General features: G+C 36.7%; 1 protein-coding gene across 2 annotated transcripts; it reads right to left on the bottom strand.

The window, feature by feature from the left end:
- Positions 1-953: 953 nt before the first annotated feature.
- On the bottom strand, positions 954-5,977 carry LOC132311302 (B3 domain-containing transcription factor VRN1-like). 2 transcript variants are annotated; one of them, XM_059809174.1, is made up of 6 exons: positions 5,694-5,977; positions 2,720-3,539; positions 2,432-2,556; positions 1,894-2,224; positions 1,625-1,815; positions 954-1,419 (listed from the first exon to the last, which is right to left on the bottom strand). In XM_059809174.1, exons 1-6 carry the CDS (start codon positions 5,823-5,825, stop codon positions 1,123-1,125), a joined length of 1,896 nt encoding a protein of 631 aa, XP_059665157.1. In that variant the 5' UTR covers positions 5,826-5,977; the 3' UTR covers positions 954-1,122. The 2 variants fall into 2 exon arrangements, with proteins under 2 accessions (XP_059665157.1, XP_059665158.1); XM_059809175.1 differs by having other exon boundaries at positions 1,240-1,419; positions 1,699-1,815.
- Positions 5,978-14,596: the final 8,619 nt, after the last annotated feature.

Genomic DNA, 14,596 nt, shown 5'->3' with positions numbered 1-14,596 from the left:
GGTAATGCAGATACCCTATTTTGTCTTTATATATAAAAAAACTCTTCCATTATTCATTGCTCAACGTTGAAGGTTGAGTGATCATGCCAATTTTAAAAAATAAGTTGAATTCTCAAAGTTCCTTTTTTTTTTTTAAATTGAAATCAGGAGTTTTGAATGAACACTAAAAAACAAAAAAATAATAATAAAAAGAAAAAAAATCACTAAGAATTCTAAAAGTCAAAGGCAAATCTTTGCCATCAAAGAATTCTCACATCTAAAATAAGTTATACAAATCAAAGGTCATATTGTGACCTAACTCACACAATCCTTCCCAACGAATATCGCTTTCATACTCCGAGCGCGCTTTCACTCTCACGCTATGCGCGTACTCTCGCTACTTATGATTTAATTCTGCTGCTTTCACGTTCTCGCTCAAATTCTCACTACTTATGATTTAATTCTGTCGCTCTCACGTTCTCGCTCTCGAATTCGCTCTCGCTCCCACTTTATGTGACTTAGATTGTGACCATGAGGTGAAAAAGTTTAAAAAAAAAAAAAAAAATTTAAAATTTGAGAGAAAAAAATCCACGTAAGATGCTGACCTGGATTGCACATATAATATACTCACTAATATATTTACTCGGGCCTAATGGATATAATTGGGGCAAGCCAAGGCTATAAACAAGGCCCGGCCCAGACCAGCCCATAGGCTTAGTGGCTGTTTGGACACTTGCTCCACCAGGGAGTGTAAATCTCATCTTATAAAAAAGCCGTCATATCATATAAAAATAACTTATGCAGTGGTTTGTTATATACCCTCTTCCTTGTGCTAGTGAAAAAACAGTTCCACAAGTGGAAGCATAAAACAGGCATTCAAAAAATCCAACAAAAGTAACTGCTCAGATTGAATTCAACATTAGCAAGTTGGATAAGCTTACAGTAATCATTAGTATAAACCATACCACTAGATATAAAACACGAAAAAATAAAAAGGGTTATATATACATCAGAAGTATACTGCAACCACAAATCATTGAGCGACAACTTTTGATGGATGGAACAAAATTAAGCAAAACTAGTAGTGATATAGAGCTGCCCAGATAGAAATACCTTAATAACCACAAAAATACAAATATGGTTTCACTCCAGAGGTTGGTTTGCTTGCCCTGCAGATGCAGCAGCGTGAAATATGGTAACTTTAATCACAAAATTCTTAACCTTGATCAGCTCAAAGACACAAACATCTCCTTCCACCAAATTATTTTCCCTTACAAATGTAGCCCAGCCCTGGCTTAATAATGCCCCCGCTCCTCTTCCTCGTTTATCTTGGGGAATGCAACGAACACGCCATTCTCTTCCGTCAGAAAGCTGAAGCTTAACAAAATCAGAAAGATCAAGCAAACACTTCATCTTCATGGCAAATTCCCGTGGTATATTCTGCATATGTAAGAAAAAATATGTCTATCATTCCAACATAAAACTGAAAATTGTACATGATATAAGATTAATATATTGGGATAAATATTCAATCTGCTTCCACTTATAAGCAGATGTTGGACATCTTTACCGGCGTTACCAATCAAGCAACATAAACAGCTCAAGCAATAATCTTACACCATGTAACAAGAATTCAAGGGCTCACCATGACCAATTGACGTTTTACATTGTATGAACGCAATATAACCATATGGAAAGGATTTTCAGGCTTAAACATACTTGCAGCATTAATTGCACTCTCACTTGCTTGGTTTATCACTAGTCCCCCTGTCGAACAAGTTATTGAACCAAGCATTTCTGCACAACATTCTTGTTTTACCAATGATTCATGCCCATCTGCAATTTATCAAATTAGTGACAAGAAAATCAAAACTTACATCACTTTTGGCAGAAAAAAGTAGTCTGAAAGCTTACTAGAAACAGTTCTTTGATTTGTATCCTTTGAATATTTTCTTTCATCAAACTGATGAGGTTGGTTCGGTTGCCCTGAATACTCTGCGGTACGAAATATGGACACCTTTAGCACAATATCCTTAACCTTGATCAGCTCAAAGACACATATATCTCCTTCCACCAAATTATTCTCCCTTACAAATGCAGCCCAGCCCTTACTTAATTTTGCCCAAGGTCCTCTGTCATGAATGCAACGAACACACCAATCTCTTCCATCAGAAACCTGAAGCTTAACAATATCTGAAACACCAAGCAAACACTTGATCTTCATGGCAAATTCTGATGGTATATACTGCATAAGAAAGAAAAAAAGATACGTATCATTCCAACATCAAACTGAAAATAATACTTGATAGAAGGTTAATTTATTGGGAGAAATATTCAGTTATCTTTCACTTATAAGTAGCCGGTTGAACATCTTTACCGACATGATCAATGAAGCAACATAAACAGCTCAACCAATAATCTTACACCATCTAACATAAATTCAAGGGCTCACCAGGGGGGTAAAATGGTGGTCTACATTATCTGAGCGCAATATAAACATATGGAAAGGATTTTCCGGCTTAAACATTCTCGCTGCATTAATTGCCCTCTCTCTTGCTTGGTTTATCATTGGTCCCCCTGTTGAACAAGTTATTGAACAAGTGTTATTACCAAGCGTTTCTGCAGACCATTCTTGTTTTACCAATAATTCCAGCCCATCCTCAATTTATCAAATTAGTGACAAGAAAATCAACTCTTACATCACTTTGAGCAGAAAAAAAAAAGTAGTCTGAAAGCTTACTAGAAACAGTTCTTTGATTTGTAATCTGATGACTTGTATCTCTATTTCTTTGAGTCGCCACATGTGAACTATTTGCAATTTTGGTTGGATGCTGCTCCTCTACATCAATTCTATATGTTTTATCCTTAAGTTCACTCTCATTCAACTGATCTAAGCCCCTATCATGAACTGGTGGAGCCGATGCTTGTAAATTCTGTACATTCTTAGTCACAAACTGGTTCATTCTCTTGGATTTATCCAACAAAGAATCATGCCAGTTTGACGTTTTGCTTCTGCTTCGTTTTCTTCCACATGCTTCCTGCAAATTCTCTAATTCAAATGTTTGCTGCTTATCTTTTTTAGATCTTTTGCTTCTTTTTAGACATTGAGGAGTGGGTTTCAAGCTCTCCAACAAAGCTGCACTTTTACCCTTTTTGTTGAGTCCCGGACTAATTTTAGATGAAGATCCAACAAAACCTGAGGACCCCAAAATTTCAACAGAGTCATCATCTTCTATCTCTTTCTCATTGGATAATTGACATTGCTTTCCATTAATTTTTTTTTTAGACCTACCGTGAATACTGCATGAATACTGGATCTCAGTGGCAGTTAAATCAAAGATGAGAACATCAAAGCTTGAATTCCCTTTATATGTGAAGACTAAAAAGTACCCGCAACTGATTGAGTGATTTTCCATAAATTGTTGCCAACCATCACAAAACCAAAGCATCTTGTCAGCCTTCTCTAATCCCACATGCGAAACACGGCCAGAGGGAACAGTGAGCATGGCAACAGTAGAGAGTTCATCAACATACTTCCTGACAAACTTTTTGGGGATCCTCTGCCAATATAAAAATTAAATTGGGCTCAATTGTTCAAGTGAATTTTAAAGTGCTTGCCTAACATGAATGTAGCTCCAAAAATCGGAAATGTTAATTGTTAGAAAATTTAAATACTAAAGTGACACCCACTAACAATTTAAGTTTTTTAAGTAGATGGTGGTTAACATGGTATCAGAGCAGGTAATGTCCTAAGTTCAAAGCCCACCGCTGAAATTGAAACAGGTATTGGACCAACAAAAGGCCATACGTGAGAGCATCTCCAATGGCCTCTCCAAAGGGCTCTCATACTCAAAATATAGCAAGTGGATGAAAATAAGGCACTTCAATGAGCTCTCAAAAGACCTCTTATATTTTGAGATTGTTAAAAGTTGCTAAAATGAAAATAAGGCACTCCAATGGGCTTTCAAAACATGGAATGGTTGTTGTGTCAAAAAATAGTATTTTGAATGAAATGCACCATTAGAGCATAATTGCAAAAATATAGCATTTTGACACTGTAACTCCTCTCAAAATATAGATTTGGCATGGAAATATAGCATTTTGCATTGGAGATGCTCTCAGAGGGGGCATGTTAGAGAATCTAATTATTAAAGTTATACCTTCTCTCGTAGCTTAAGCTTTTACAGGTCATCAAAGAGCAATGCCATACAGAGCAAACATACTACAACATCCTGTAATCGGCATGTGAGAATCTAAATATTAAAGTTATACCCTCTCTAGCAGCTTAAGATTTTACGGGTCATCAAAGAGAAACACCATGTAGAGCAAACATACTACAACATACTGCAATTGGCTCACATGACTCGCTTTTCGTTGGTTCTTCACTTTGGTTTGCAACAAACGGCCACTTAGCAACAAAATTACCCTTATCACATCAGTTGATGGGAGGTTTCAATAAAAGTAGTCCCATTATATTGAAAGCAGATATTAAATTATCCTTTTTTTTTTTTTTTTTTTTTTTTCTTTTCTGGGCAAGAAATTTTCATACCCATTTTCCCCTAGGGGAACTCTTGAACCCTCACCTCTCACAACCCATGGTAACCTTGTATTTTTTTAACATATATAAATATATATATATATATAAAATACAAGTTTCAAGTTTAATTGAGAGCAGATTTTTTTATATTTTATTTTTTCTGGGCAAGAAATTTTCATACCCATTTTCCCCTAGGGGAACTCTTGAACACTCACCTCTCACAACCCATGGTAACCTTGTATTTTTTTTAACATATATAAATATATATATATATAAAATACAGGTTTCAAGTTTAATTGAGAGCAGATATAAACTTATATTTTTGTTAAACATATATATAAATGAATAAATAAATAAAAAGAAGAAAAGATTAAAAACTTTACTACACGAGTAGTGAATTTGGAAGTTCTGCCTAATCAAAGATGATCATGTGTGGTCTTTTTGGCCTCAAGACACTATAACACACATTCCAGAATATTTCACATGGGACAATTTGGAAATAGAATCGGAAAACATCAGAAAAAATTTGAAGATAATCCAACGAGAGAGTAAAAGTAAAATGAACAGAACATGTTACAAAAATAAGAAACAAGCAGTAACATCCCACAACAATTTAATACAATTTAGTAAAGTTGAAAATACTTCTATATTATTTTTTGGGCTAATTCTATTCACAGTTCATGGTTCAATACTTGTATATTATGTACATAGCATAATATTAAAGATTCAATTATTCTGAGAGATATTCAAGATATATATATGAACTACCCAAAACTGTTTTAAAGTATATATATGCAAATATGCTTAAAAAAAAGCCAGATAAAAAGGAAACATTTTGTGTTTGGTTTCTCAGAAAACATGGGTAAAGAAAGGATAAAGACAGAATTTTTGAACCTTATGTTCCTACTAATTTGGACCTGAGAGAATTGTAAGACTAAAATCTTCGTTCACAATTAGCGTTAGGTTCGTTCAGCTTCACCTCCTCGGCTAACAAAATGGTCCAAAGAAGCATAAAACATAAAATGCCCAAAAAAAATATAAATAAATAAATAATATTTAATTAATTTTCTTCTCATTTATTTTCTCAGGAACCAAACGGAGATTTTCAGCGGAACAAAACATAAAAAAAGGAATATCTATATATCAAGAGGGAGAGATAGTGACAGTGTCATATTACCAGTCTCTTCTCACGAATAATGGAGGGTAATATTATCTTGAAGAATTTTGACGATGGCCTCGCTGGAGAATTTGACCGGCGGCAATCACTTCCGTTAACTTCCACTGTCCGCTTCCGCTTCTGTTGTTCCATTACTGTACCGAACCACACCGATTATATATACAATGTGTGTGTATATATCAATGGGATTCTCTTGTTCAAGCCCAAGCTGAAAATAAATATCACGCTTTAATGACAGGGCAGAAGGCCTTTTACTCCTGAGTGACCCTCTTTTTAGGAATTAAAACTAGGGAAATGCATAAAAATACCTGAACTATTGGAGTACTTGTAACAAACCCCTAAACTACAAAAATTACAAAAATACCTAAATTGTACATTTTTGTTGCAATTCATCCCTTCCGGCGAACGTCCGACCATATTTAGAGCACGTGCTTGTCACGTGACATGCTATATGGAATACATGGACAATATTACCCTTCTAAGTATAAAATGACTAAATTGCCCCTCTTATGCCCTTCTGTCCATATATACACACACAGAGTTAAATCCCCGCCTGTTTATCTTTTTCTGTCCATATATATATATGGGTTAAAATATAAAAACCCCCACTACTTTAAAAAAATGATCATTAAACCCCCACCAGTTTTAAAAACCCCCGACAATATTACAGCGTTATCATTTTACCCCAATTCTGTCAATTGGGACTGTTAACCCAGTGCATGGTTAACAATTGCTTTGCTAAAGTGACTTTTGTGACGAAAATATCCCTGGTGTCACATGGGCCAAACAAGTGGTATGTATTTAAATGTGTTATACCAAAAATACCCCAAAACTTGTAACAGTAAAAACCCACAGCACAACCACTTTACATTTTACTCATCTTCTCTCCCTCCTCCATGCGCGTTTCAAGAAGCCCTAGAAGCCACCCGAGCCACCGTCTTTCCTCCATTATAGGAAGCAGTGGAAGTGATTTTAAAGCTTGAAGGTTAATTGTTACTCTAATTTAAGGTAATTTGCTACCCTAATTTAATCTAATCAGTAACCCTACCTAAGCCCTAATTGATATTAATTTATTTGAGGATTTTTGAAAATGTAATTGCTTTGAGGTTTAAACCCATTTTGTTAATTTTGTTTTCAAAATCATACATACAATACAATCCCTACCTTAGTGTCCAAGTATAACCACCATCGAAATTGGATGTTGTTTTGAGTTGATTTTTAATGTTTTTATTAAAATTAGATGTTGATTTGAGTTGATTTTTAGTATTTTTATGAAAATTAAATGTTGTTTTGATTTGTAGATTCGAATCCCAGAATGTCTTCTTCAAGCATACAGTATGGGAGTCTTAATTTGAGGTATACTAATGTTCAATATGATTATGGCAAAATAGCTTTAATTCTGGTAACAGGGTTCGATCAGTATGACAATTTGGGAATGCTATACTATAGATGTCCAAAACGAAGATGTGGATTTTGGGAATGGTGTGAACCAATTTCAGTAAGAATTTCAAATGAAAATGGGAAGAAGATTGAGGTTGGTCAACGTGTTGATAGAAAAGATATTGCAGATTTGAAAACTAAGTTGTATGCCATCGAAGGAAGGCTTCAGTTGATGAAGAAACTTGTTGTAGCATGTATCATCATTTTTATTGCTGTTTTTGTGAGAACTGTGGGAGGGAAGTAAATTGCTTGTTGGTGGCTACTTGTGGTTTTGTGGTTTTGTCAACTTTGGGAGGGAATCGAAGTAGGTGTAAGTTAGTTTTTTTTTGGTGTTTAACTTGTTTAGGAGTTGAAGGTTTTTGATGAGCACTGAAAAGTGCGTATTTAAACCCGTTAAGCTTAAGCATTCTAGTACCTTTATCTATCTTACTTTGCCGTTTTAGACTTATTACGTGTTATTTATATTTTCAGGCATTAATCCCAAAATTTAGCTAACTCAGCCAAATAAGAGCTTAATTGAAGCAATCCTGAGATAAACCAAAGGAGGGAGCAAAGTGGAGAAAGAAAGGAGCAAAAAGGAATCAAGTTGTGTAGCTGAAAAGTTTGATCGATCCAACTTAGAATTCGATCGATCGAACATCTATGATCGATCACAGTACTTCTCGATAGATCCAACCTTGGCCTTTGTTGAAATTCCAAGTTCGATCGATCGAACATCACCTTCGATCGATCGAACCCTATTTTGTCCTATTCAAATGATTGATCTTATCCACAGTTGTACGCCTACCAACCACTTTTGTCTTTTTCCCCATAAATATCTTAAAAATATCTTAGCCTTGTCATTATCCGGAGGAGTCAGACCACTTCGATCGATCCAAGATGCAGTTCGATCGATCGAACCCATTTTCGATCGATCCAAGTTAAGGTTCGATCGATCGAACTTCCTCCAGCGAGAAAAAGTTAAAGTCCAGCTCATTTATTCCGTCCTTCATCCAATGATTGGAGAATATGCCTTGCACGACCACAGCTCATCATGAGGTGTATTTGACCTACCTATATAAAGAATATGATACACTTTTTGAGGAAGTCTCTTGTCACACATTGAAAATTGATCTTAGAGGCTCTTCTTGGAGAGGAGGAAGGAGGGAAACTAGAGCACCATTGGAGGAGATCTTCACCAACAAGGAGCAGCCATGGAGTTAGCCCTTGAGGGTTGGATCATCACTACCATGAGTGGCTAGACATCCTCTTGGGGCTAGAGTTAGCCCCAAACATGCTTTCTATACTCTAATCTTGTGTTTTATTGAGGGATTAGTGTTGTATGATATATCTTGATATTCATGTATATATAAATCTTGATTATTTCATGGTTTGTATGGTTTAATGCTTCCAATTGACTATTCTATTCTATCCATATGTCTATGTATGCTAGAGTAGGATATTCATGTGCTTATCCCTAGATTTAGTGTTTTTGATACATGTCTATGTGTATTGATGCTATAGATCTAGAGATTATCAAGATGATATGCTTAATGAATGTTATTTCGGTTCATTTGATGGTTTATGCCTATTCTTGATGGTTTGTGCCTCTCCCCTAGTCTAGATAGCTTTATTTTCATGCTAGTAGTGTAGATTTAGTGTAGTGGTAGTGTAATGTTAGATGGGAGGACAATCTACTCTTGATGTTTGATGTTCCATGCTTGTGAGTCCAAATGGCATATTCCTCTAATATTGTGTTGTATGTGGATTGTGAGCTTAATGAAGGATTAATGACTTGTTTTGATCTATTGTGCTATCCCCATGTTGTCTAGACAATATATGCTCTATTGTTTAGATATATTGTGCTCTTCACATGATGTTTAGACAATACTTGCTTGATTTGTCATCCTTGCCAATTGAATCAACCTAATGCACACACACCCTTATCATATTGCAACACATCTATTACCCTCAATTGATTACTTGTTAGTAGTATAGAAAAGTATTACTTGGTGGTGATCTCTACACCCCAAGACCTCTCTCTCTCTTGTTTACTTCATATTATTTTATTTAGTTGAATTCAATTTAGCTTAATCAACCAACCAATCAATTGTGTGATCACTCGACCTACTAACCCTAATTACCATAGTTTCACAATTCGATACACCATCAAATCCCTTGGGACGATCCCTACTCGCCCTATCTATATTTTATATAGAGAAAGGTAGTAGTGGCTTTCTATAAATGTAAAACTTGGCCACCTCCTAAATTCACAACTCTTCAAGCTTGACTTGGTATCGCGACCCTTGTAAAGGACCGGTCAGTTTTTGGCGCCGTTGCCGGGGATTTTAAATTGGCAACGTCGAATTGTGAAATTCAATTAGGATTAGTACTCTTTTGATCGTGTCTTTACTTTCTTTTTATTTTCTGTTTTTGATTACTTATTGAATTTGTTCTCCATTGACTAGGTGCATTGAGCAAGGAGCTAGCAAAGTAATTCCAAGCTAAGGAGCAAAGCAAAGCAAAGGAAAAATGCTTAAAATGAAAAATTGTTAAGTAAAATTGCTAAGCTAAGCTTTTAATTTTGGAGTTGAAGTGCTAAAGGACTATTGTGAGACCTTCTTACTCAATCTCTTTAGTTAAATCGGGGGCCCACGTGGAGGCATTGCATAGCATCATTGGATAAATCAGGGGCCCACGTGGAGGCATTTATTTGACATACATTGCATTTGAAAATTGTGGTTGTGAAGTTTAATTGCATTGTTGAGAAAGTTGCTTATTCGTGTTGCATTGTGCATGCTGGTCGTCGTTCATTGAGACCTACTCTTGTCCCTCTTGATTTGCATTTAGAATCCACTATTAGGAATCCAAGGGGAAGAGGAAGTTCATATAGAACCAATCTACCAATGGACGCTCTCAATGATGATCATGTTGAAGACTTTGGTCACATAGACCAACAAGGCATCCTTTATCCTAATGTGCAAAATGATAATATGCAAGTTCCATTAGGCATGCCTAGGCCATACATTCATCAACCTCCTCAACAACAAGGCTAAATTCCAATGGGAATTCCAAGGCCAATGTATGTACCACAACCCCCCATCATTAATCAAGCTCAATATAACCAAGGTGTCCATGTTGCACCTCAAGTTGCTAATCCACCACTCGCATTGAGAGATCACTATATGCCTAATGAGTATAATGCACCCACATGCATTCAATTGCCACCATTTAGAGCACACCATTATTAGATTAAAGCACAAACTATCCAAATGCTACCTAACTTTCATGGACTTCCTAGTGAAGAACCTTACAAGCATTTGGATGAGTTTCTTGAAGTTTGTTCTACCGTTCAATACACGGACATGCCGGAAGAAGTTTTAAGGCTGAAACTTTTTCCATTCACCCTTAAAGATAAGGCGAAGTATTGGTTTAACAACCTTAGGCCTTTTTCTATAACTTCTTGGGCAGAAATGCAACAAGAATTTTTGAAGAAGTACTATTCGGTTTATAAGACCAATGCTATGAGAACCGCCATTAGAGAATTCACACATGGGGAGGGAGAAACTTTCCACGAGGCATGGGAACGCTTCAATGAATTGCTTAGGAAGTGTCCTCACCATGACATGCCTAAATGGCAATTGGTCCAATTCTTCTTTGAAAGCTTATCGGACAATTATAAAGGCATGGTTGATGCTTCAATGGGAGGTTCTTATATAGACCGGCAAGAGGAAGACGTGTGGCGTCTTTATGAGAGCATGAGTGAAAACTCTTTGTATAGAACATTGTCATCTAGGAATGGTAGAAATTCTCAAGGTAGGAAGAGTGTTGGCTTGCATCAAGTTGACCACTCAAATGATATAACCGCTGAGATGAAGTCTTTATCTCAAAAGTTTGATCAATTGATCAATCAAAACTTGGCGAATCAAGTGTCTTCCTTTCCTAACCATTCTCCTAGAGCTTAAAATGAATCATGTATGACTTGTTCTAGTGTTCTTCATTCTACTTCTAATTGTCCTCATGGACAAATTCAAAATGAACCCATTGAGCAAGTTAATGCAACATTTGTGAACTAAGGGAACAATCCTTATGGTAACCATTACAATCCCGGTTGGAGGAATCATCCTAATTTTTCTTGGAAAAACCAAGGGGAGGGCTCAAACTCTTCCCAAGGCGGTTTTCAAGGGAAATACATTCCACCTCCACTTCAAAACCAAGGATCCCAAGGTTCAAGACCATATAACTCACAAGGAAATCAATTTGCTAGTTCTCATTTTCCTAACCAATCATATTCTCAAGGAAATTCTAGAGGTTCCGCTTTTGAGGAAAAGGTTTTAAATGCTTTGGGCACTCTAGAAGCAAATACTCAATTGTTGCATTCTCATTCTCAATCAATTGCCAAGCTAGAAACCCAAGTAGGGCAAATAGCTGAAACACTTAATGCTAGAGAGAAGGGAAAGATGCACATGAATGCCCTAATCAAACAACAATGTGTTGTAGAAACCAAATCCTCATTGGAAGGGCATAATGTTGAGCATGTCAATGCGGTAACAACCTTGAGAAGTGGTAGAGTAGTAGACAATCAAGTTAGAATGCCTAATGAAGAGAGTGAACCGGTACAACCTCAAGTTGTCACCCGTCCCGTTCCATACACTATTCCTCCTTCATTGTATGTGCATGATCTTGAGAATGAGAAGCCCTCAAATTGTGAGTTGAAAGATGATTTCCAAAGAGATTCATTGAAAACAGTGTTGAAAAATGTGCTTGAGAAAAGTTCTTTGAAAAATATTATTCATGATTCTTCTTTGAAAAGTGATTTGAAATCCAATGAATTGAACAAGTCCAATGCTGAGAATTCTTTGAAAGAAAATGCTGAAAAAGTTTTTGAAAAAGCTCCATTTCCGGACGCCTTGAAAAGGTCCATTTCAAAAGAAAGGCAAAAGACCAAGAACAATGAGATAATGGATATGTTTAGGCAAGTCAAAGTCAATCTTCTACTTTTGGATGTAATTAAGCAAATTCCGACTTATACCAAATTCTTGAAGAACTTATGCACCCAAAAGCGGAAGAACAAGAGCCAAACATCAAAGAAAGTGGTCTTAACCGAACAAGTGAGTTCCATTATACAACACAACACTTTGCCAAAGTTTAAGGACCCCGGTGCACCTACAACATCTTGTATCATTGGTGAACATGTCATCAACCAGGCACTTCTTGACTTAGGGGCTAGTGTCAACCTTCTTCCCTATTCGGTTTATGTCAAATTGGGCCTAAGTGAATTGAAACCGACGTCGGTGGTTTTACAACTTGCCGACCGATCCATTAAGAAGCCTAGGGGGATAATTGAGGATGTGTTGATTAAGATTGATAAGTTCTTCTTCCCGGTTGACTTTGTCGTCATTGACACGGAACCGGTGCCCAATCCAAAGAACCAAATTCCGGTTATCCTTGGCCGTCCTTTCTTGGCAACCTCAAATGCCAACATAAATTGTAGGACAGGGATAATGAAGATTTCTTTTGGGCACATGAGAGTGAAGTTGAACATCTTTAACCCCACACCCAATCCATTTGACAAATATAAGGAAGAGGTTAATGTGGTAGAGGAATATCATGATCTTGCTTGTGAAAGGAATGGGCTTTTGTGTATGAACAATGTTTCAAAGCCTTCATCTTTATCTTCAGCATTGCATGCAAGAAAAGTGATTTCGAACTCTTGTTGTGAAAGGGCGTGGAAGCCCAAGGAAAGTTTTGACAAGGAACTCAAGACGTCTTTTGAGTTTACCCCAACAAGTTCTTCCAAGAACCATTTGTTAGGAGTGACTCAAAACATCTCTCATCCCAAAAAGGAGGGGATGCATTGCAAGATCTTTGGTCCGGGTTAAAAGAACCCTAGGTCTTGCTAAAGACGTTAAAGACTAGCACCGAAATTCGTAGGATGTCAAAACCCTATTCCTCCCTCATTTCTATCTTGCATTTTGATTCTTGCGAAGTCTAGATACTGTTTTTGTGGTTCATATACATTGGAAGGAACTGAGTAAGGGATTACATGAGCATTCAAGTCATTTTGAGCATTTAGGCATAATTTCGATCGATCCAAGTTTTGGTTCGATCGATCGAACATTGGTTCGATCTATCCAACTATGGACTCGATTGATCCAGCTCTCATTTTGCACCCGACACTTAGAAAAATTTTGGACCTGCATCCAAATTCCAAAATGCATGCTCTCGGGATCTCCAAATTTTTGAAAGTTCGATCGATCGTAAACCATTTCGATCGATTAAAGTATCTTTCGATCGATCCAACATGTGGTTCGATCGATCATGAGTCCCAACACTTAGAAAAATTTTCAGGCCTCATGCATTTTTCAAAAATGTATGCTCTCGGGACTTTTCAAAATTTTTCATGTTCGATCGATCGAATTCCAAGTTCGATCGATCCAAGGTTCCAACACGTGTCAACTCTTGAGCCCTTAAACTTGTACATTCTTTATCCTCTTCGATCGATCGAAATCTTTCTTCGATCAATCGAAATTTGCATCTCATTAATTTAATTTCCTTTGATTTTTCAAAATTCAAAATTGAAATTCAAAAAAAAAAAAAAAAAAAATTTTTAGAGTGGAGACCTAGGTTCGATCGATCGAACTCTGCATATCGTATTTTTAAAATAAAACCGAGTTGGATCGATACACTTGGATCGATCCAACCTCGAAACAAACCCTAACCCTAAGTCTCCCTTTCTCTCAATCTCAAGCTCAATCCGGCCAACCTCCATCCCAATCATCTTCCCCATCTCCGGCGAGCCAATTCCGCCAAGAATAAGCTCCATTTTCATCGCGGCTTTGCCCCTTCTCTCTCATCTCATCTCTCTCGGTTTAGAGGTAAACCGAATACAATTTTCTTGATTCCAAGCTTAAATTGATGCATGTTATTGATTGTTTATGTTAAATCCTGTTCAATATGTATGAATCATTCATTGTTGAAGCTTCAATTTCATGATTACATGCTATACATACACACATGCATTCGGCCCAACCAAAATTGGGGGTTTTTGATTTGATTTGAAGTTAGGGAGTGTTTGGGTGTTGTTGATTGTATGAATGGTGTGTAGATGGGCCCACAAACACGTTTGTGTGGGCCCCGTACTCTAGATCTCACAGATCTGCGACTTTTCAAATTCGATATTCGCACAGTTCGATCGATCGAAGTAGTAAACTTCATTTCACTACCTTCGATCGATCCAATCTTATGCACTTTCATGCTTCGATCGAACTTAAAGTTCGATCGATCGAGCTTAAAGTTCGATCGATCGAGCTTTCAAAGATCACACATACACACTCCATTCATCTTGTGTCGTCTTCATGCTATCTTTATATGCATAATGCCTGTGATATTCCACATTGGATGCATTTCATACCTACATTGCTTAGTATGACTCACATTTCATCATTATCATAGATTTATGTCATCCATATTTTGTCTATCTT

This window comes from Cornus florida, unplaced genomic scaffold (genome assembly GCF_030987335.1).
Source record: "Cornus florida cultivar Cherokee Brave unplaced genomic scaffold, ASM3098733v1 CherokeeBrave_3.0.0_Hap2_Chr06, whole genome shotgun sequence".
Taxonomy (NCBI): Eukaryota; Viridiplantae; Streptophyta; class Magnoliopsida; order Cornales; family Cornaceae; genus Cornus; species Cornus florida.
The sequence above is the reverse complement of the archived record's forward strand: the minus strand, read 5'-3'. Positions and strand labels throughout refer to the sequence as shown.

Coding starts and splice junctions, on each gene's coding strand:
- LOC132311302 (XM_059809174.1), bottom strand. CDS start 5,825: ATGGAACAACAGAAGCGGAAGCGGACAGTGGAAGTTAACGGAAGTGAT. Junction 3,540..5,693: donor TTATTCGTGAGAAGAGACTG/GTAATATGACAC, acceptor TTATATTGGCAG/AGGATCCCCAAAAAGTTTGT. Junction 2,225..2,431: donor ACCACCATTTTACCCCCCTG/GTGAGCCCTTGA, acceptor TTTCTTATGCAG/TATATACCATCAGAATTTGC.